The sequence below is a fragment of the Cottoperca gobio genome, chromosome 18 (genome assembly GCF_900634415.1).
Source record: "Cottoperca gobio chromosome 18, fCotGob3.1, whole genome shotgun sequence".
Classification (NCBI taxonomy): Eukaryota; Metazoa; Chordata; class Actinopteri; order Perciformes; family Bovichtidae; genus Cottoperca; species Cottoperca gobio.
This window is the reverse complement of record NC_041372.1, coordinates 8,673,221-8,697,070: the sequence shown is the minus strand read 5'-3', so window position 1 is coordinate 8,697,070 and position 23,850 is coordinate 8,673,221. Positions and strand designations below refer to the sequence as shown.

At 41.7% G+C, this 23,850-nt stretch overlaps 2 protein-coding genes across 2 annotated transcripts in view; one reads left to right on the top strand and one right to left on the bottom strand.

Annotated features, from left to right (window-relative positions):
- The window catches only part of pde5ab (phosphodiesterase 5A, cGMP-specific, b), a 76,519-nt gene extending 72,091 nt beyond the window's left edge, over positions 1–4,428 (top strand). Inside the window, 2 exon segments of the mRNA XM_029454783.1 lie at positions 998–1,081; positions 1,297–4,428. Coding sequence (XP_029310643.1) covers positions 998–1,081; positions 1,297–1,404 — 192 coding nt within the window. The 3' untranslated portion in view covers positions 1,405–4,428.
- A 125-nt stretch (positions 4,429–4,553) lies between these two features.
- mad2l1 (MAD2 mitotic arrest deficient-like 1 (yeast)) lies at positions 4,554–7,864 on the bottom strand. The gene is made up of 5 exons (XM_029454784.1): positions 7,641–7,864; positions 6,904–7,050; positions 6,094–6,214; positions 5,218–5,321; positions 4,554–5,106 (listed from the first exon to the last, which is right to left on the bottom strand). Exons 1-5 carry the CDS (start codon positions 7,702–7,704, stop codon positions 4,934–4,936), a joined length of 609 nt encoding a protein of 202 aa, XP_029310644.1. The 5' UTR covers positions 7,705–7,864; the 3' UTR covers positions 4,554–4,933.
- Between the last annotated feature and the right edge of the window lie 15,986 nt (positions 7,865–23,850).

Genomic DNA, 23,850 nt, shown 5'->3' with positions numbered 1-23,850 from the left:
CGCTTCTGCCGCTTCTGCCTGTGTATGTCTGTGTATTCAACTGGTGGACTGTTTTCTACTTGTGACGTCAGAACACGGCGTCGGGTGTTTCCGGTAGCGGCAATGTAAACATCGGTGGTCGACATACTAAATCATGATTTATTAAATACTGCGATCATTGTGTCATTTACTAGCATTTACTATCATCAGTAGAAATTCATGTTTATCATTTCGTAGGCCCTTTAACCATCCGAACAATGTTGGTATTATTTTTTATTCTGAATTATATAATGAATGATATCTTATTGAAATTAATACCTTTCATTATTCTCAAAATCAGCCTCCTCGTAGTTTGTCTATGGCTTTCCCATGTCCATACAGAGATCACGCTTTTATCTGGCTTCACTTGTTGTTGTCTTCTCATAAAGCAATAAATCAGCAATAAATAATTTTTAAAAAGTCTTCTGCGAGACGGTCTTGTAGGAACAGAGGGAGTCATTTTTTTTAATTGCAAATTCTTTTCTAAAATGACTCTTAATTTTTTAATAATTGTTTGGGATTGCTCTAAGATTTGTCCCCGTTTAAAGCTGAAACAATTAGTTGATTAATAGATACGTAGTTTGAAAGAAAATCATTTATTGATAATCATTGTAGTAATTTTTCAAGCAAAGGTCCTACTGGTTCCAGCTTCTCAAATGTGAGGACTTGATGATTTTATTTGTCATACATTTTAGTAAATGAAAAATCTTTGGGTTATTAATCCATAATGAAAATAATTGTCATTTGCAGCCCTATCTCTGATCTGGTTTTAAGACATGAATCTGAGATATCTGTGATCAAGTGGGCGTGTCCTGCTAATGGTTTAGAAACTTGGAAAAGCTGCTGTCAGTAGCTGTGGTTCCTTAAAAGAGCTTACAAAGCTTACAAAAGAACTTCATAAACTGAAGATAACAGAAAATGTTTTGCACTCTTTTCATTTGTTTTTTTCAGTATTTGTTTTCTGATCCATTCACTTTAGGATCTGATGAATCGTGAGAAAAGAGATAAGATTCCCAGCATGCAGGTGTCCTTCATTGATGCCATCTGCACTCAGTTATATGAGGTAAATTAACTCATTTAAATTGCAGTGACTACTGCTTTTGTATCTAGAAACCACTGTATCGAAAGAATAGCTGGAAAATGTATTTTGCCCATGCCAATGGTGGACATTCATCCTAATATTTCCTACATGCTGGAAAGATAAATAAATGTTGTATTTAAAAACAATGCTCATTTAATTTTCTCTGGTTAAATAAAATGTCTTTGTCACTGTCACAGACCTTGGCTGGGATGTCGGAATATTGCTCCCCGTTGTTGGAAGGATGTCAGAAAAACAGGCAGCATTGGAAGTGTTTGGCTGAGGAGTGCGAGAAGGGGTTGATGTGATCCCAACACAAGTTTGGTTTTCAACCAACATACATTTCCATGGTTCCCCCTGGCCATTAGCATGATTTTTAAAACGACCAATAGGATGCTTGGTGTACAAAAAGGGGTCAAGAAATTTCCCAAGTAAAGATTATCTTTTGAAAAAACCCATTAGATTTGGTTTGATAGTAAAAGGTCAGATTCAGCAACCTTAGAGCAGGTTCATGTGCCAATTTTTACAAAGAGTTTTTATAACACATAACACATTTTCGTAGGTTTGACCACCCTTCCTATCTGTTATAATAAGGTTTGTACTCACTAAGTTAATTACTCAGATCTATACAAGACTAAGAGCCATGCTAGCAGCCAGGCTGTCAGAGACAGCAGTGCTTTGAGTTGGATTCTTACACAAGCATGCTATCAGGATCACAAGGCCAATGCTAGCATGCTGATGTTTAGCATTTAGTGTTGTGGTACGGTATAGCCTAATGTTTCCCGTGTTCTTAGTGTAGCGTTTTAGCATGTTATCCAGCTAATTGGCACTACAGCTGATTATGATGGGAATTTTATTAGTTCTGCAAGCATTTAGTCATTAACCAAAGTATTGCGACAGGAAGGGGATCACGAAAGTCATTAGAATTAGTCCTCTGGGAACCATAAACGTCTGTACAAATGTCATGGCAATCAAGTAGATGTTGAGATAGGCTACTGCAATCAGGACAAAAGGATGGACCAATTGATAGACCGACATTGCCATCCATGCCGCTAGGAAACGCTAAAAAGTTCCTTTGCGACATGAAAGTGGTGTGCTGTTAGCTAATTTTAAGGATAACCTTTAGCCTAACACAACCCCATTTGGTGAATAGAAAACAAAGGTGAACTAATTATTAGCCAAAATGTATGTTGTAAGAACCCATCACAGTTAAATTTACTGTACTTACTGTAGTTTCGTGCAATGGGGGATTTTTATACAGCATTTCTTTTTGTCGCGTAATCACTAACAGATTTACTCCAAAAGAAATGGTTTGGTTAATCTGGCTAAACTGTTGGCTTGTTCCGATCATCTAACAGTAAAAGAATCTAAAAAAAATCTAAAGTGAAATGTTACATAACTCCCATGAAAAACAGGTTAGAATGATGTGTAACTTTGCGCTCATGACACATAATCCTTTGTTTCAGAGGTCACGCTCATTTCGGCAAACTTTGTGAGTCTTCCTGTCGTCACCATTTATTCAGCCATTCGTTTCGTGGCTGTCACTCACCAGAGTAAACTAAGCACTAAGTTATATTTATTACAATAGTCATTTTTATTTTTGCACTGAGTGACTTCCACCTTAAAGTCTCACTTACACTTTCACAGGTAGTACATTTTAGGGGAACACTGAATGGTGAGACATAGATCCCTTGGGATCAGCACCAGTACAGTGAAATACAGATATTGTACTGTAGACTATTATACTATATAATTTACATAGTCTCACAATAGTCTGATAAACTTGTTAAGAATGTCTTTATTCACAGCATACACACTACAAGGGTTTGAGTCTTTTGTAACATTCTTTTCACTCATTGTCATAACTATTGTATATTTATTTTTGTTTTATATTTATTAGAGTTTCGATATTGTAATGTCATTCTTCGTCAAGAGCACACAATTATTTATTTAGTTAAAATCCTTTAAAAAATCCTTTCTCTGCATTATTTAAAGACCTTTCTTTGGAACTCTTTCAGATGACTTTTGGAAATATACTGTTTTGTGTTTTTTTTTCAAAATCTAAAAGGTCAATGACTAGGCCTGCAATTTCAAAGGGAAATGGGTCGTCATTTTCCGCTGCCTTGTTGTGATAAAATAGGACCAATTCAAAGAATTGCCAGATCAGACAGTGTTATGATTTACTACTTTGACGTCTCTTGCATTTCAGGCAACAGAACATTAACTGAACTTTGCTGAAAACCAACACATATCATGGTGTCATCTAGTTCTGGTATACTGTAATTCATAAAGACTGTTGAATTGAATAGAATCTAATGCAAGCTCCTTTTATTGAATTGATGTACACGAAATTCACCAAGAGTGAAAAGATTGGCCAAAAGAGTACAGCCAGGTTTAATTAAATTAGTTCTCTCCATTTAAAAATATTTAAGAAAGTATCAGGGCTGTAAGCATTACACTGGTTGTTTAAAATAACACCTAATCAAATGAACAAAAACCATTGAGGCACTGCTATACAATAGTTACAAAATTTGAGTAGTCTACAATCCATTCAGAAAGTAAAGGTAATAGTACTGTAATGTGAACGTGTAGGGGTCCGAATACCTTCTGGCCAAATGTTCAACTGATTTCAACTCAGAGCTGTTGAAATCTATTAGGTTTTCTTATCAATTAGAAGTAGCCTGTGTTGAAAGTTTTAAACATGCTGGGAGGTAAGTTGAGGGTGTACTTATCCTTTAACTAACTGTTGGAATAAGTTGTTTTATTGAAGCATAAGTTAAACGGCAACATTTCAAGTTAAAGTAACTGAAAAGTTTCATTATAAACATAAGGTCAAGCAGGGTCCTGCCTCAAGTGCAATGTGTCTGCCCAGGCTGTTATACAAGGTAAAACGTAAGCTTAGTATTCATCGCACACTAACAGGTGCCACCCAGGTGCATTTTATTAACAGGTTTGACAGCCCTGTCTTAACTAAAGCACTTTTGTAGGTGCACATGCTCAGAAGGATAATATTTGTATCAGTGGCCGTTTTGTATCTTGAATATGTCTCTGGGGCTGTAATACACGTGCCTGTTGCCTCCCCTGTGTTTCTTCAAATAACTAAATGTCTATTTCCTTAATGCTTTATTTTGTTGCATGTATATTAGAGGACATTACACCAGTAAGTTTTTTTTTTTTTTAGATAAGAGACTTGTGGGTGTCTACTGCAAGTGAGACAATGTAATATGCTGAAATGATACCATTATGAAGGTGTTCCACATCTGCAACTGTTGACATCACTAAACACTGTGAGCCAAGTAAATTGTATGTCCCATTAAAGAATAATGCCTATTTTCTTTGTGTTCCGTGTATAGTTCTAGGACATGACTTGCTGTGTACACTACAAACCCACAGAATCACCTGGAACCAACCAATGCCTATGTTGCACTGCCACCTTTGGGTCAGAAGCAGTAAAACCACAAGAAAAAAAAGAAACTTTTGTGAAAGACATTTATTTATGACATTTTATAAAAGTTTAACATATAAACCACTATCTTTTAAAACAGAGGTTGACAACTTGAGAGAAAGGTGAAACCATAGTAGAGACAAAAGAAAATGAGAAATATTTACATCGGCGTAGACAGAGCAGGTTGCAAGGTCCTTTTCAAAAAGACAAGTGAGACAAGTTGAAGATCAGAAAATGAGAGCAGAAAAACACTGGTTTCTCCATGTACAGAATACTGGACAGATATGCAGACAGTGAGATAGGACAGGGCACTGTAAAATCTACTGTTTTCTATAAGGGCAGTGGTTGGTGGTATGTACAGCTCGTAGGGTGGAGGGTCATGGTTTAGAGGTCTAAGCAGAGTCGGTCCTCTTGTACGCCACCATGCTGTTCACCTTGTGGATGGAGGTGGTAAAGGAGCGTAAACGCACCTCCTCTGATTGGTCGATGATCTGAGGCCCAGACTCTTCCCACTTATCAGGAACCATCAGGTCTTTGTCTGTGTAGACAAGGAGGTCAAAGGCACCTGGAAAAGAGAAGACAAAGGGTCAAGAGTGTCAAAGGAATAGTCAACTGCCCAATCCAGAAATGAAACCAGAACAAACTTTTTTTGGTAGAAAAGGGTTTGGATACTCACATGGCGTCTCCAGCAGCGGCAGGAAAGTAACTGTGGCTGTTATCTGTCTGATAACTGAGCGGATCTCATCCTGAATGGTCTTAATGGACTTCTCTCTGGGAGCACTGGGTGAAACATAAGAACTGAGTTAACGTGCATGATCTAATGTTAACAATGTGTGTAACAATAGGTCTATCCTTCTGTCACTGCTTGCTAACTTCACTAAGCTGTCGGTGTCACTCAGACCAACCGCCATTGGTTCCTACCTAAGACTAAAATCTTTAAAACAGGTCTCAAATATATGCTTTCAATTTCAAAACCAGCTAAATAAATTACCCTACAATAGCTGACCATGTTAGTTTTTAATCAAACAGAAGGAAATAGTGCAATTGTCAGGGATTATGTTCAGCAGCGGATGATGGACTTGGTGCTCCAGTGAGGCAGTAGGTTTTATTATTTATCATTTTATTTTGGAACAGAGTCAAAATAAACTAGTGTGTGTCCGTGGTAATAAAGTAACATTGATGTGTTTTTACTAGTTATTGGATTACAATGGAGTTCTATGGCACAGAGGAAGAAGATATATCAGACTTTTGATACACACACCCTATATTGTTAGTATAAATTCATTAATGATTTGGCTCTGCTCATTGGAATTGTTGGCAAGACACTAACCAGAAACCTATCAGATGAGTCATGACTGCCACCTGTTGGACTTGCTATGCACACAAAGACCCCACACATTTTGCCTTTAAATATTACAAATCCATAAAACAAAATCATTATTTCATTCATTATCACCTAAACTCAAGATTTTAATACTTTTAAAGTATTTGAAATAATGCTGCTAATAATTCAAACTTATTTCAAGGACAAGTAGACAGTAGAGGAGCTGACCTGGTCTCCTTGGCTGATTTGTCACACTCAATGTCAAACTGCCATCTCTCCAGCACCTCATTGGTTTCCAGACATGTGATCACCAACACAAACTTCTGCACTGTGCACTCAAACAGCCATTCTGCAAAACAGAGAACACACATTTACCGACATTGAATAGTCTGAATGGAGTCGAATACAATACAACCCTTCTTCAGTCAGTCGGAAATAGATATGAAAACAGTGGAAATATATATATGTTTTCAGAGACTGAGGACTCCATTTCCTTCATCAGAGTGGTGTATGAGTTTTGATTCCTGTTTTTGTAAATACATTTTACTAATTAGTCATGTGACATGAGATTTATTTTATTAATCTAACAAATGCAGAAACGTACAATACAATGAAGACAATAATATCAAACAGTTGTGTACCTTGCTGTATGTGCATTCTTAAAATGATTAACCGTTATACTTGACCCAAATCAGACAGCTCCTAGTAAAATATCAGGTTACAAGTTTGCTTAAGCCCATTTTGCAGAATAAAGCGTCATTGTCAGGGTGGTTTTAGGCCCGGTTATTTTTAAATGTAATATATTTAGATATGCAATGCCTAATGGGTACAGTGAGAGAGACAAGAGTACAGCCAATGTGTTGCATTAGTCAGTAATGAATGAAATAAAGCAATAATATGGCAGTACAAGTCAGATTCAGTCAGGATGTGTTTTAAAGACACAGGTATGGGCTGGGCTCAAGTCTTACAGTGAAAATCCCCTGGGAAAACCAAATGTGAGTTGTTCAAGGTAAAGGAGAAGCAATCCGCTGAGGCTACCTTTGAGTTGACACACCACATTGGTCAGGTAGTTCTTCAGTTTAGGATCAGTGGTAAGTTGAAGGCTCATGTCATAGTGGGTGATTCTGGTGAATGTCTCTGGAGGATATATGCCCCGCTGGTACAGGATGCTGTTGATGCCAAATGCTGTGGTGGAGAGAGAGTAAATCAAATAGTATTTTACAGTTATACTGTTTTCAATTTGAAAGTGTTGGTTAGCTTTGTGATTCAAATAAATAAAGCATTACGGCTGCTGTATTTTTTTAATTAAGCAATGGAAACACAGTAAGCGAACAGTCCATAAACCGACGCAAGTTATGTAACGTTTGAAATGCTGCCATGCTTACGGGCAACAGATAAACGGCGACCAACGTTTTTATCCCGGTAAACGGTAAATTCGGGATAACTTAATTTCCACACCAAACTTAATTTCCCTTAGTATTATAGTATTCCATCAGTAAAGTCCTCGTTGGGCGGTACACTGCACGAGGAACACGTTCTAGACTCAAATTAAAAATAATTAACAAAACAAAATTGGAATTTGGTAGGTTGTTGTGTGCTCAAATGAAGATTGGATCGTAAACTAAAAACACATTTTAGATAATGGAGGCCCGATTGCCATGCCGAGGGTACTGAACTAACGTTATACAGGCCAAGTAGCGTATTAGCACTGCATGTCTGCGTGTCGAAAGCGCTCAAAACGAGCTGAAAAACAAATACCATCAACAAATACTTACAGAAGAATTCGGCCACTAGCTCGGCGCTTCCCTTGAGAGTAATTCCTTTCAACGTGCTGGTCATTTTTCTTACAGTTTGGTTAAATCCTTGACAATTGACCTTTGTTGTGTTTTTTCTGTCGAGGCTTAAACTACCCGCCGTCCAGTTTGAATTTTGTCAGCTCCACACTCTTGCGCATGCGTGAACGATTACGGCGCACTGTTGATGACGTTCAAATTACTCTCACATTGTTCTTGCACTGGAGGGCAGTGCATAATAACTATGTTCAGATACATGTCACCCAGATATTCAGTTTTGATAATTTTTTCAATATTACTTTCAATTTCATCCTTTCGTTGGATGTTAACTCACTGTAAAATAAGTATTTCATTACTAACTAACTCAACAAAAAAGCCACCAGTTATTTAAAGCACAAGAGGAGAAAAATAAGATCTGAGTTAGAATGAAAATTGAAATAGCAGGTTGTTTTCAGTTTTAACACTGGTTGGTAGCACAGCTTCCAGTATATGTAGACAGCTCTCTTCCACAGCAAAACAAAGCATTTACATCCAGCATATAAACAAATTAGTAAATTCTCACCAGAGGAGGTGAGAGTGATGAAATGGTTGACAGTACAGCCTAGTACTCATTTAAAAGTCAGTAAGAATATGTATTATCAGCGGTGCGTTTTATTTCTGGCAGTTTACTTTATATATTTCAAAAATATTTCACCACTGTGTTTATCAAAGGAAGCCTACATTTTCTTTCATTTTTCAAATACAACTGAAAGTGTTTTGGTCAACATATTGATTTAATTGGATGAGACTTTTAGAACGAGCAGGCTCACAAGGATAGTTTCAAGGTGGAGCTTAGAGCCAAAAAGGACACATTTTAAAAAGAGCTCTCTGAGTAGGTCCACATAAAGTCACTCTCAGATAGGGAAAGCTTTTAACACAAGCTCTAAGAAAAGTTGGTTTGCTTCAGACAGGACCTCTCTGAGAAGGAGTAACTGTCTGTGACAGATATCTGGAAGAGGACACATGGGAGCTGGAGAAAATGTGGCTCCAGCAAGAAGACGTCTGGATTGAAGAGGATAACAAAAGAAGAGACCAATGAAGAGTATCCAGCTTCAGGCTCGCTTCATTAATGTCTCGTTAGATTCTAACAGCTCCTTTTATATTGCTTCAGAATAAGCCCTTAAAAGTGAAATAAAAGCTTACTGGCTCCCTTTTTTTTTAAAAAACCTATTTGAGAAGAAAAAGGGTTTCTGATGCTGGCATTGCAGTAAGAAAACGACTGCAATAATAAAGTCGCTGCAGCTGGTCTGGATCAGGATGGACAAAGTGAGTACAAGTGCAGACTGCATGTCCCCGGAAGTGAATTGTTAAACTTTTCTTAAGAACATCAACGTAACCAGATTAGTGTTAACATAATGTTGCTTGTCAGGTAATAAAAACAAGCTAAATATATTTTATTGAAATGTGTTAGTTTTGAAAGGAATACTATGGTAAATTAGCAAAACAAATCTATCTTTATTGAAAAAGTGCAGGTGACATAATCCCCTGTAATAAAACAAGAAAACATACTCGTTTGTCGTCGGTGCCTCTGGGCTGGGTGTTAAACGCACGTAAAGGAGGTTCACCCACCTCTCAAATTCTATTGAGTTTCTATATCAGTCGGTTTGTTATTCAAACATTGATCTATAATTAAGACCATGAAGATTATGTTAGATTTGAGATTGGATTTTGAAATTCATAAATCTGTCTTTCCATCATCTCGGCCTCTTAGGGGCACCATACAGCCTTCAAAAGCCTTAAATTAAAAAAAAAAATATCACCAAGTTAACACAAAAAGCTCATCTTCAACAGCACACTAGCTGATTTATGTTTAATGTTAGCATTACAGCTGATTTATTTAGACGGACTGACACACACCAAAGTGGCAAAGTGTAAAGTGGCAAGACACACAGCACCACCTTTTAAAAAGAAAATCTCACAGTTGAGTTTATTGTGGAGAAAAAACAATCATATCAATGTACTAATATTGCTGGTTTTATTATGCAACATAGTGATCTAAATATCTATATCTACATAATTGCAAATGTATATTCAATTGCTAACTCATAGTCTATTATATAGTGTGTTGGATCCATATATGACTACATTTATTAACACTTTTTCTACTGTATCTCTACCATAAATGATAAAATCGTATCATAATTAATTTAATCCGCAATCTCCCACATACAATTACTGAATACTGAGTTATAACCGTAGACTGTAGAAAATGCCGAACAATCTTATGTGTTAAGTTAAAGCGTCAGTATGCTTTAAACAGAGTGCTTGCCGGATCGTCAAATAGGTTAAAAAAAGGCCTTCCACCCACACCCTTTCCATGTCGTAATTGCGTATTTGCGAATCAGTTTTGTTACAAAATGACAATCTGATAGCAAGCCCACATTACACAGTGATTGAAAGTAAGTTTGTGAAAGTAGGCAGAGATCAAACTTCTCTCTCCAACTCTCTTGCAAAACGGAATGCAGTTGTAGCCTAGTTTATTTATGCTACAAAAGAAAAATGTGACAAAATAGAACAGAACAAAAACAGTTGTGCATTCCTGTAATGCATTTTTTTAAAACAATTGTATCAGGAGGAATACAAACACCAGGAACAGAAACAATGGTGAATTCTCTGGGCAGATAACATGGCCTGGATCTTTAACATAAAAAATTCGACATCAGGAAACTTTGACGTTTGAGCGCCACACAGGAATGACCTCCTCTTGCCCCACCAGAGTCCTACGCTTTGTCCCGCAGAGACTTATTTCATCCATCTTTTTTTCTATGCTGTGATTGGTGATCATCTCAATTTATCCAATCCCCACACTTCCTCCTTCAATGTTGATAAATGTATCTCTGTCATAGTCTATGCCATAAATGCTCCAGTAATTAAAACTAAAAGACAACAATTCAAAGTTAAAATTAAAGTTCATGAGAGCTACCGGCAGATGTCACCAAATCCTTCTCTACCTTGTTCTCTGTGGATATAAATGATTTCCTCAGTAATTTTTCCTTCTAGTTATTCATCTGCAAAGGGATGAGGAATTTAGGAGATACACCAACAGATATTGGCCTTTCATTAAATTTCAGAAAGCCTGATCATCAGCCAGTCAGTTGGACACCATATTTTGCTAGATGCTCCCTAATCACAAGGCATTTTGGTAAATTAGTAATTAATAAAATGTTAGTACTGTTGGTGCAATATCTGTGAAGGTCAACACTTACAATCTAAGAATAGTTCTCTGTACAGTAACATTTCATTTGATTTCCACTGGCGCCAGTTAGTCGTTGCTTATTCCATCTGTGATTGAGAACTACATTACTCAATGTGCAGTGGTGGATGAAACATTCAGGTCTTTTAATTAAGTACAAGTAAGAGTACTACATTGTTAAATATACTCCATTACAATTAAAAGTCCTGCATTGAAAATGTTACTTAAAATTCAGTGTGAAATTTCACCCACTGCTAACTGCTTTCACCCAGTTGCTTTATCCTTTTTACTTATTCCCTGTGTATTTCTTGTTTATTACTACATTAGTAATGAGGATTACTCTCATGTTTTAGACCAAACACGCACCCACACCCCACAAACTTGCATTGTGGAAGAACAACCCTGTCATGTCCCAGTCCCTTGTCTAAATTATGTTCTCCTTGTTTTTCTGTCTTTAGTTGTCTTCCTGTTATATTTTGGTATAATCACTGTCTCTCGTTTCAGATACCTCACTTCCTGCCTTCGTGTGTTTCCCGCCTGTGTGACTACCTGCCCTGCGCTGATTAGTTTCACCTGTTCCTAATCACCTTCCTGCCCTTGTGTCTTTAGTCTCTGCTTTCCCCTTTGTCTTTGCAAAGGTCTTATCTGTTCTAGTAAGTGTTCCAGCAGTTATCTTAGTGTTAAATTCTTAGTTCTTGTTACCTTGCCTTTGTCACTAACGTATGTTTAGTCAAGTGTTTTTTGTTACTCTGTTCTGTCTGTTTTTTTGGACAGTTACCTGTTTTATTTTTGCATTTTTAAGTAAAGACTGTTACTTAACCCATAAGATCCCGGACCCATTTCTACTTTAGGGAAAATTGTGGGGAACATAACACAGACTCAATAGACCACATAGAGCAGACCTGGGCATTGTACGGCCCGTGAGGACAATCGTAAATTATAACATATATGAAAAAGTATATATATATTTTTTAACAGCACCCTTTTCAAAATAAAAGCAACACCATTGTATTGCGTGCATGGTGTAAATAACTTTCTAACTGTTGCTATTATTTTTGAAAAGGGTGCTGTTTCTCTTTATTTACGTATGCGCGCCGCACGCGTGAACAGCTACAAGTAATGCTGGCCGGGTAGCCTTCAAAATGTCTGCTCACGCCAAAATAAGAAAGTTTGATACAGAATGCCACGTTTTCAAGAAGACATGGACTGCTAAGTATGTATTTACAGAAGTCAAAGGTAAAGCTGTGTGCTTAGTTTGTGGTGTGCAGGTCGCTGTGTTCAAGGATTACAATTTGAGTCGCCGTTCAAGAACTTGTCTGAAGAAGAGAGGGAAAAGGAGTCGGGTGCTTTGCTAGCTAAACTGCAAAACCAACAACGACTTTTTACAAAACATTGCACATCCAGAGATGCAGCTGTAAAGACAAGCTATGTCTTATCCCACAAAATCGCTAGAAAAAGTAAACCGTTTTCTGACGGAGAGTTTATCAAGGAGTGTTTGGTGGATTCTGCAGCACTCATATGCCTGGAGAAAAAGGAGGCATTTGAGAAGCCATGCAGTCAATGAAAGGGACAACAACAGGGAGTGATTTGTTCACGGAGGTAAATACATGTGTGGACAAGTTGGAACTGAAATGGGACAAGATGGCAGGCGTGACAACGGATGGTTGTCCAAATCTGACAGGGAAAAATGTCAGACATTTTGAAGAGAATGCAGTATAAAGTGACAGAAATGAACCCTGAACAGAAATTGGGAACCATCACCTTATCGTGGTGGAGAGGTTTGTGTGTCCCTATGAACCTGAGAGCTGTGTTGTCTGGAGCCTAGTGCTACTGGTAGGGTCTCCCAAGGCAAATTGGTCTCAGGTGAGGGGCCAGACTAAGAATGGTTCAAAAACGACTTCATGAAAGAAAGGAAAAGGAAAGGAGAGACCCTGCCCGGAGGAAGCCCGGGGCCCCCGTCTGGAGCCAGGCCCAGAGGGAGGGCCCGACAGCGAGCGCCTGGTGGCCGGGTTTGCCACGGAGCCCGGTCGGGCACAGCCCGAAGAAGCTACGTGGTGCCTCCCATCCATCCATCCTGTGGGCCCACCACTCATGGGAAAAACCGCTGGGGTCGGGTGCGCTGTCACATGGGTGACAGTGATGGTCAGGGACCTCGACGGACCAGACCCGGGCAGCAGAGGCTGGCTCTGGGGACGTGGAACGTCACCTCTCTGTGGGGGAAGGAGCCGGAACTAGTGCGGGAGGTGGATCGCTACCAGTTGGATCTGGTGGGGCTTACCTCCACGCACAGTCTTGGCTCTGGAACCGTACTCCTGGATAGGGGTTGGACTCTATTCTTCTCCGGAGTTGCCCAAGGTGTGAGGCGTCGGGCCGGGGTGGGGATACTCACTAGCCCCCGGCTGAGCGCCGCTACGTTGGAGTTCATCCCGGTGGACGAGAGGGTCGCCTCCCTACGCCTTCGGGTTATGGGGGGGAAAACTCTGACTGTTGTTTGTGCCTATGCCCCAAACCGCAGTTCTGAGTATTCGGCCTTCTTGGAGACCCTGAATGGAGCCCTGCAGGGGGCTCCAGTAGGGGACTCCGTAGTCTTGCTGGGAGACTTCAACGCACACATGGGAAACGATGGAGACACCTGGAGAGACGTGATTGGGAGGAAAGGCCTCCCTGATCTAAACCTGAACGGTCGTTTGTTGTTGGACTTCTGTGCTAGCCATGGAATGGCCATAACAAACACCATGTTCCAACATAAGGATGCTCATAAGTGCACGTGGTACCAGAGCACCCTAGGCCAAAGGTCAATGATCGATTTCGTAATCGTATCATCTGACCTGAGGCCGCATGTTTTGGACACTCGGGTGAAGAGAGGGGCGGAGCTGTCGACTGATCACCATCTGGTGGTGAGTTGGATCAAGGGGTGGGGGAAGACTCTGGACAGACCTGGTAAACCCAAACGGGTAGTGCGGGTGAACTGGGAACGTCTGGAGGAAGCCCCTGTCCTGGGGATCTTTAACTCACACCTCCGGCGGAGCTTTTCAGCCATCCCTGTGGAGGTTGGGGGCATTGAACCTGAGTGGGCAATGTTCAAAACCTCTATTGCTGAAGCTGCGGTGATGAGCTGTGGTCTCAAGGTCTTAGGTGCCTCAAGGGGCGGTAACCCTCGAACACCGTGGTGGACCCCGGTGGTCAGGGAAGCCGTCCGACTGAAGAAGGAGTCCTTCCGGGAGGGAGGACTCCGGAAATAGTTGCAGGGTATCGAATAGTTGCAGGGTATCGAAGGACTAGAAGGGCGGCAGCTTCTGCCGTGTCAGAGGCAAAGCAGCGGGTGTGGGAGAAGTTCGGAGAAGCTATGGAGAAGGACTTTCGGTCGGCACCAAGGTGCTTCTGGAAAACCATCCGGCACCTCAGGAGGGGGAAGCGAGGAACCATCCAAGCTGTGTACAGCAAGGGTGGGACCCTGCTGACTTCAACTGAGAAGGTTATCGGCCGGTGGAAGGAGCACTTTGAGGAACTCCTGAATCCGACTAACACGCCCTCTATGGTTGAGGCAGAGCTGGAAGCTGATGGGGGATCATCGTCAATTTCCCTGATGGAAGTCACTGAGATAGTCAAACAACTCCACAGTGGCAAAGCAGGCTTTGGGTGTTGAGGGGCTGTCTTGGTTGACACGCCTCGTCAACATTGCGTGGAAGTCTGGGACAGTGCCTAGGGGTTGGCAGACCGGGGTGGTGGTTCCCCTATTTAAAAAGGGGGACCAGAGAGTGTGTGCCAACTACAGGGGTATCACACTTCTCAGCCTCCCTGGTAAAGTCTACTCCAAGGTACTGGAAAGGAGGGTTCGGCCGGTAGTCGAACCTCTGATTGAAGAGGAACAATGCGGATTCCGTCCTGGTCGTGGAACAACAGACCAACTCTTTACTCTTGCAAGGATCCTGGAGGGAGCCTGGGAGTATGCCCATCCGGTCTACATGTGTTTTGTGGATCTGGAGAAGGCGTATGACCGGGTCCCCCGGGTGATACTGTGGGAGGTGCTGCGGGAGTATGGGGTGAGGGGGTCACTTTTGAGGGCCATCCAATCCCTGTACGCCCAAAGCGAGAGTTGTGTCCGGATACTCGGCAGTAAGTCGGACTCGTTTCCCGTGAATGTTGGCCTCCGCCAGGGCTGCGCTTTATCACCAATCCTGTTCGTGATTTTCATGGATAGGATATCGAGGCGTAGTCGTGGAGGAGAGGGGTTGCAGTTCGGTGACCTGAGGATCTCATCGCTGCTCTTTGCAGATGATGTGGTCCTTATGGCATCATCGGTCTGTGACCTTCAACAGTCACTGGATCGGTTCGCAGCCGAGTGTGCAGCGGTTGGGATGAGGATCAGCACCTCCAAATCTGAGGCCATGGCTCTCAGCAGGAAACCGGTGGATTGCCTACTCCGGGTAGGGAATCAGCCATTACCCCAAGTGAAGGAGTTCAAGTACCTCGGGGTCTTGTTCGCGAGTGAGGGGACAATGGAGCGAGAGATTGGCTGGAGAATCGGAGCAGCGGGGGCGGTATTACAGTCACTTTACCGCACCGTTGTGACGAAAAGAGAGCTGAGCCAGAAGGCAAAGCTCTCAATATACCGGTCGATCTTCGTTCCTACCCTCACCTATGGTCATGAAGGCTGGGTCATGACCGAAAGAACGAGATCATGGGTACAAGCGGCCGAGATGGGTTTTCTCAGACGGGTGGCTGGCATCTCCCTTAGAGATAGGGTGAGAAGCTCAGCCATCCGTGAGAGACTCGGAGTAGAGCCGCTGCTCCTTCACGTTGAAAGGAGCCAGTTGAGGTGGTTCGGGCATCTAGTAAGGATGCCACCTGGGCGCCTCCCTAGGGAGGTGTTCCAGGCACGTCCAGCTGGGAGGAGACCCCGGGGAAGACCCAGGACTCGGTGGAGAGATTATATCTCCTCACTGGCCTGGGAACGCCTCAGGATCCCCCAGTCAGAGCTGGAGGATGTGGCCCGGAGAAGGGAAGATTGGGGTTCCTTACTGGAGCTGCTGCCCCCGCGACCCGATTCCGGATAAGCGGTAGACGATGGATGGATGGATAGTTAACTTCATCAGGGCAAGAGCTTGTTTGATGTCAAGCACTGTGACAAACAGTTTGTTGCACTTTGAGGAAAATGAAACTGAATATCGTGACATAGGCTACCACGCCGCTGTCAGGTGGCTCAGCCAGGGCAAAGAGTGTGGGACCTGAGAGAAGAGATTCAAGACTTCTGTGTAAAGAAAGGAAAAGATGTCCCACAGCTTTCAGATGCAGACTGGATGGCAGACCTTGGTTTTGCTCTAGATGTGACTGCACTAATGAATTAACTAAATGTCAAACTGCAATGCAAGGGCCTTTTTGTGCATGAAATGTACAGGGCAGTGAAGGCTTTCATAAGAAAGTTGCAGCTTCACTCAAACCAAATGGAGGACAACATTCTCACCCACTTGCCAACACTGAAGGAAGCCACACCATCAGCTGATCACCTCCACAGGTACTCATCCATGTTAGAAGCACTGCATGGTGAGTTTTGGAGGCGATTTTAAGACTTGGGTTTTCCCCATTTATTGCTTTTTGTATAAAGTTGATTCATTGCTTATCTTTACATACTGTAAAACATGTTAAAAATAAAATACTGATTTAATGATTGTTTTTACTGTTTATTACTTCTCTAGGAGTATTTTCCTATTTGACCCACTCCACAATTTCATATATTTATTGGAAGAGAATATCCTTATTCTTTTGATTACCAGTAGCAGCTAATCAGAATATATAATGTACTGCTTTTTACAATGGGAGGAAATTAATATTGAGCAGAATTAAATTAAATTTATTGTTGATTCGGCCCTCCAACACAGCTCCGGTTTCTCATGTGGCCCCTTGTAAAAATTAATTGCCCACCCCTGACATAGAACATATTTCTGACATTGTTTTCAAAATACCCTCCCCTAGTGTCAGAGATCTGAAAAGTTATGTCACATTGGGCGTTAATGGTAACGTTATTCTTCATTTGAAAATATATCAGCCTGAGAGTTTCTTTATGTTTGGTAAAAAAGATTAGTCTTTTTATTTGCATTTTTGCAAAATTGTAACTTTACTTCTTAGGCTTAAAAAAAACATTTGCAAACTGAAAAAAATAAAATAAGACTGCCTCATATTGGAGGTATTTTTTAACAACTTACTGTGCCTTTAGAAAACTGAGCAACAGACTTACGTAGTAAACCAGATAAAAACACTTTATTTTTTATAGTGTAGAAACAAAAACATATTGTAAAAACAAATACATGTTTTATCAGAACCATGTTTGAACCATTGTTTCCAGCATGTGTGACAGTTTAGCCTAGGTCAAATGGAAACATTTGAAGCCATTTCTTTCCTCAGTGAAGCAAAGACGCACATCGCATTTCTGACAGAGGGTGGTTTTGCAGAATTTGCAACAGCCACGCTTGTCACATTTCACAGGCCAGTGGGCAACCTGGTCCACGAGAAAGTCATCTGGAACTCCAGCACGAACCCTCTTGGCAGGTGGTGGCGGTAGATCAGCAATGCTTTAACAAGGCCCAGCATTATGGTTTGCCAGAACAGGTAGCGGTACCACCACCGTGACCTCATGTGGTACCTTTACCTTGTGACGCTTGCATCTAAGAGGTCTATCCTCCATGAATGTGTTGTACTCTTTCACAATGTGTGGCCTGTGGACTTCTACAAATGTTTTGTCTGACTTGCTCCAGCCTCAAGCTTGGTCTTGAGGTTCAACTGCAAAAGTAGGAGGAGGTCAGGGTAACAGATCTGTTGTCTTCACCTGACTCAATTGACTCAAACACACGACGCCAGAAACAAATGTAAAGTGTAAAAAACAATACTTAATACTTAAAAAAACATATAATCAAACTCAAAGTGCTCACGAGGAGGCTATACAAACTTTTCAGAATAATTACTCTTCTTGACACAGCGGTTCATTTCACATGATATAACAAGACGAACTGGCACAAGACAAGGGGAGACAGGACAATTTATACAAGAGGTGAGTGGGAACAGGTGGAAACAATCAGGGGCGGGGCAGACGATGAAGAAAAATCACACAAAGACAGGAAGTAAAGGGATCAGGATTGAGAAACAAGAGGTAGGTACAAAATAAAACAGGAAGTGACAAGACAACATGAACACCTCAACAAACTTGACAAGACATGACATGGGAGTCTAATCAGAGTCTTCAGGGTCTTCATCTGAGCTACCTTCACATCCTTCAAACTCACTATCATCTCCCAGGATGACTGCCAGTGCATCCTGAACACTGTATTGCTTCTTCTTATGCATACTACAGAAAAGAAATTAAATGACATTGAAATATGACCATTGTAGTGTCTGTTTTAATATTCTTTGAATTGAACAATATAAAATGTATTAACTAAATATCTTTGAACCAGCTAAATTAACTGAGCAAATCATAATCATATTTCTTATTGTGACTAATGTGTCACATTAGATTTTCTGAGAAATATTAAGGTTAAAGTCCCAAAGTGACATTAATGTCACAGCAATATTTATCTTATTTGTTTCATGTCAATTTGATCAAGAAATGTTTTCACAACAGGTTGAATGTAATAAAGGAGATGTTATGTAAGCATTCTAATTCTTAAATGGCTTGAATCTCACCTTTAGCAACAAAAAACAAGCTTTTTAAATTTAGCTAATTCTGTCACATGTGTTGGCCTGGCACACGGCCATCTTGGAAATGTTGTTATTGGAACACAAAATCACATGACCTGGCCCATGACCCACCAGGATGTTCAGTATGTGTCACTTAGGGACTTCATGAGTTAAAATAATCAAGGGTAAAGCTGAATAACAAACATTCCAGAACATATAAAGGTTGTGTGACATTTTGTTGTGCCTCTTTTGCCTGTGGGTCGTGCTTTTGGTTCCATTTCCTGCTGACATTCTGATAAACCCTGTCTCCCCCAAAATTTTGTTCCCACACAACTAAACATTATTGTCAATTTGTTAGGTTTTGTTTGAAGTAAGGTGACACAAGTGCAAAGTACAAACAAAGAATTCGCTTGTCATGACATCTTAAGCGTGTTTGAGAGGCTCCTCGACCACTGACACTCATTGGATTCTGGGTTGGATATTAGTGGAACGGTTCTGTTTCTGAATACTCCAATGTGGGCAGACTTGTCATCAGTTTCACAAACTGCTTCATGTGCATATTTGGCTCAACTCTCAAACTACAACATGCAAAACACTCCTTCATTCTTTACTCATAGCTTGGGAAGGTGTGTCTGTAGCATTGCTTATTACATATGAACAGCAGAGAATATGATTGAGTTATGTCTCTATACGATGTAATGAGGTGTTTGCCTCACATTCCTGTCCTGTAAGTGCTGTGTTTGTTCTACATGGAGTTGACTGGCTGTTGTGATGGGAGTTCAGTACTCAGCCTGCTGGACCCATGCCTCGTGTTCCCTGGTGCTCCATATGCAACAGCTGGAGCTCTGCAAATTTCTTTTCATGTCTCATTTACATTCAAGCCAGCACTCACACATTCCTGTATTCTTGTAGATACACAAACCAAATGTGAGCATATTGTATACATACACAGGCACAAACTATATTCAGGATGTTAGTGTTAAGAGATATGACCTTTATTGGGATTCTACAGCCTAGAAACAAATGGTTACACCAGTGTGTGTGATCTTCATGAACAAATTATGTTGTCATTCAACTAAAACCTCCCAGCCAAAGTGGATCCATGGCTTTCAGCATGTGTATTTATTGTAAGCATCTCAAGTTCATCAGTTTGAACCTATAAAAAGACTCTCCTTGTAAACTCCCTGGATGTGTTTGTGTCATAAAACCCAGAGTTCCTTCCTTTTACTGGTGAGTTTATATGACGGCCTACGGCCCCATTAGAGACTATCTAAACATGCAGTCCCCGACCACAGAAAGCTCTCCAGAGTAAACATGGTCTAATTGATGGTGGGTGGGATGAGAGCATAAAGTTACTCAGTCATTGTCAAGCCACCTGCACTATATCCACATGTAATGACTCCTCCATGCACATTTACAGATCTCTCCAAGGATTGTTGGATTCCAGAAAATGCTAGCTTCAAGCTATAGCATTAACAAACAGCACATACATCAGAAGTGGAGGGAAATAGTTGTTTTGCTTTCTGCAAGGACAGTGATGTAATTTTAAAGCTACACTATGAATTTTCTTTTTTCAATAAAAGCGATCCCAAGTCTGAGTTAAAGGTAAATCAAAGTATCAGGAAATGTACTGTGACAGTATTCTTATGTTTACCAGCCTAGAAGGTGTGTGATACTTCAGTTAGACCCATTTGTGACTACTACTGTCAAGGGGCGTGTTTGGACCCAAATGCAGCACACAGGAAACCAGGAACAGTTAGTAACAACATTTAATTACACAACTTGGCAGATACAGGGCAGGTCAGATAATTAGCACAAGCCCTTACGAAAATCCAAACAGACGAACCAGTAAGGGATAGACAAGAAAGGCAACTTGGTCCCTCCAGGGCCTTCACAGCTAGTAGTTCCCAGTTCCCAAAGCTCCTCTCTGCGGGAAAAGACCAGGATATCGTCAAGATAGACAAAAACATGCTTGTTTAAAATGTCCCTGAGCACGTTATTGACCAAGGCCTGAAACACAGCCGGGGCGTTTCAGAATCACTAAATACATCGTGTCTAGAGGTGGTGCTGAAGGCCGTCTTTCACTCATCACTCTCTCGGATCCGGACCACGTAGGCGTTGCGTAGATCCAACTTGGAGAAGATGGTTGCTCCTTGCAACAACTCAAAAGCTGAGGAGATGAGTGGAAGAGGATAACGGCTTTTAACCGTGATTTTGTTCAGGCCCTGTAGTCGATGCACGGCCTCAGCAGGGGCGGATGCTCCCGGCGGTCATTGAGTCATTAATGTATGTCCTGAGAGGCTAAATTTTCTCGCGCTTGCTCATGGGTTGATGCTGACTGACATGTCTCTACCGCTACGGGGCAAGCAACGCCTTGTGCTGCTGGAGAACGCTCTCAACCCTCTTGAGGCGGGACTGTGGTGATGGGATGTGCGCTGGGTCCATTTTTGGCCAGATCGTTTTGTCACGGGACGTGTTTGGACCCAAATGCAGCACACAGGAAACCAGGAACAGTTGGTAATGATGTTTAATTATACAACTTGGCAGATACAGGGTAGGACAGATAATTAGCACAAGTCTGTACAGTAAGGGATAGGCAGAAGATGGATCACAGTCAGGTAGAGGATCAGGAAACAGATGAGACGGGCAGGTCAGAGGCAGGCAGGAAAACGGGAAATCAGTCTGGAACAGAGCGCTAGAAAGTCTGGCATTAGTCCAAGTACGATCTGGCAACGAGTGGAAGTACTGGCTTGATTGAAGATGAGCTGCAGCTGACTAAGACTTATCTATTCTTCATCGCCACCTTCTACCCCACCTTAGCCCTACTTCGTCTCCATCCCCCATGCAACATTACCCTTCCACTGCAAAGTTCCAGGTTGATTCGTCCTCAGCCACGTTGTCTCTTGACCTTACCTTCCCTGTCTGCCTGCACTGTTCTCTTCTGGCAACGGAAAGCAGAGACCTTGCAGATTCATCGGACAGTTGTCATTTATTCTACATGTGTGTATGGGAGTGTGTGCACACTGCTCTTTCATCCAAGGACCAAATGTGCAAAAGGGTTGAAAATTCGAGAAGATCCTCCAAAATAAAAACAATTCTGTTAAGTCTCACTTCATAAAGAAATCCAATCCAACATTTTACATTATTACATGGATTAGTTGAATACTCGATTCTGATTGGTCAATTTCTACATTCTACGATGCTAAGGACGCTCTGATCATAGGACCACGTCCAATCATATCATGTGTTTTCTGTTACTCCATCAGAGTATTGGAGTTTCTTTTTAATACTAATTTTTATATATGTAGAGAGCACAGATCTTTGGATTCATGATGGCTAAACTGTCCCCAGTAAAGAAAATAAACAGAAAACAAGAACAAGGCAGAACAACGCAGACAAGGTTAAAAGACAAAAAGAGCTGGATGACAGAAAAATCGGTAGAATTGAAGAAGACAGACGCAAAACACTAATGGGAACACGGTATGGACTATAGCAGTGCTTAAAGACTGGTTAATGGAAAAGAAAATGTGATTGGGGCCGAAAACCTCAATCTTTGCAGCAAATATTTTATGCATCTGTTCAAAATTCCTACTTAAAGAAGAACTTAGCCTTCTTGGTTGCCATTTACGCAGCAATTAGGGCTGGGATATGTGGACACTTGTCAAAGTTTGACATAATATGAATTGCTAATCTTAAGAAGGCTATAGAGTTAAGTTGCTGTCGCCGCAGTTCATACCGTTGATACGCAGCAGAATCTATAAAATAAAAATTGTTATCAATATTTTGTGTCAAATTATTGATTAATTTACTAAGTAGCCATGTAATAAGCGGGATTATTATGCTGTCGGGGTCCTCGTCACCCTGTCAGGGTTCATTTTGCAATAATGCATTATCCTTTAAGTCAGGGGTGGGGAACATTTTTCCTATCAAGGGCCATTTAATTTTTTACAACATCCTTCGAGGGCCATACTAATTATTGAACTCATAACCTCTGCAATTGTTTTTAAGACACAGCCCATTAATTTCACTTTTCTTTTACGCTGTGCAAAAATCTAACTTTTTTATTGATGTATCTTTCGGTTTTATCAGAAATCCTTTATTAGTCCCACAACGCGGACATTTATCTTGTCACAGCAAAATAACATATGAAGTAAAAAGGCAGTACACAATAATTAAATAGAATAAAAAAATAATATAAGTACCAAGTGGTTGATAGAAAATAAAGTTAATATTGTACATGGCAGTGATAATTGCACAGCAGTGGAACAGTCTGTTCTTGGTGTGGTGGTCTACCTCCCTATCTTTCCATGTTTGTATGTTACGCTCTGCAGAGAGCTGCTCGTTGGGCCAGACTCCGCCGAAGAGCGTTAACTTTATCCAAACGCACTCGTCCTTTCAACTCGTGTAGTTTGGCATGTTTCGTGCAGTAATGACGCTCAAGATAATTTTTCATCACCGCAAGGGCGTCCGCACAAACTAGGCACGCTGGCCTTTTACTTCCACATAGAAATAATCGTTCGTCCAATTTCTCCTGGAAAGTGCGACATTCTGCATCCACCTTTCTTTTTTTCACACTCGCCATGGTGTCCAGGAAAAAGTCAGTCGCCCGATTTATTCTATTGGCGTCTAGATTTTTTTCTAGTGGATTTCTTTGCGTGCGTTTATGGCCCTTCCTCCCAATCACGCCTCTCCAGGTGTCTCCATCGTTTCCCACGTGTGCGTTGAAGTCTCCCAGCAAGACTACGGAGTCCCCTACTGGAGCCCAATACTCCGAACTGCGGTTTGGGGCATAGGCACAAACAACAGTCAGAGTTTTCCCCTCCATAACCCGAAGGCGTAGGGAAGCGACCCTCTCGTCCACCGGGGTAAACTCCAACGTAGCGGCGCTCAGCCGGGAGCTAGTGAGTATCCCCACCCCGGCCCCACGCCTCACACCTTGGGCAACTCCGGAGAAGAATAGAGTCCAACCCCTATCCAGGAGTACGGTTCCAGAGCCAAGACTGTGCGTGGAGGTAAGCCCCACCAGATCCAACTGGTAGCGATCCACCTCCTGTACTAGTTCCGGCTCCTTCCCCCACAGAGAGGTGACGTTCCACGTCCCCAGAGCCAGCCTCTGCTGCCCGGGTCTGGTCTGTCGAGGTCCCTGACCATCACTGCCACCCGTGTGACAGCGCACCCGACCCCAGCGGTTTTTCCCATGTGTGGTGGGCCCACAGGATGGATGGATGGGAGGCACCATGTAGCTTCTTCGGGCTGTGCCCGACCGGGCTCCGTGGCAAACCCGGCCAC

Bases quoted from the DNA above. Each gene is read 5' to 3' on its own strand.
- mad2l1 (XM_029454784.1), bottom strand. From the start codon at position 7,704: ATGACCAGCACGTTGAAAGGAATTACTCTCAAGGGAAGCGCCGAGCTA. The intron at 6,215-6,903 runs GTAGCCTCAGCG...TCTGTTTTGCAG, and splicing joins TGTGGTGTGTCAACTCAAAG to AATGGCTGTTTGAGTGCACA. The intron at 5,107-5,217 runs GTGAGTATCCAA...TCTCTTTTCCAG, and splicing joins GCCGCTGCTGGAGACGCCAT to GTGCCTTTGACCTCCTTGTC.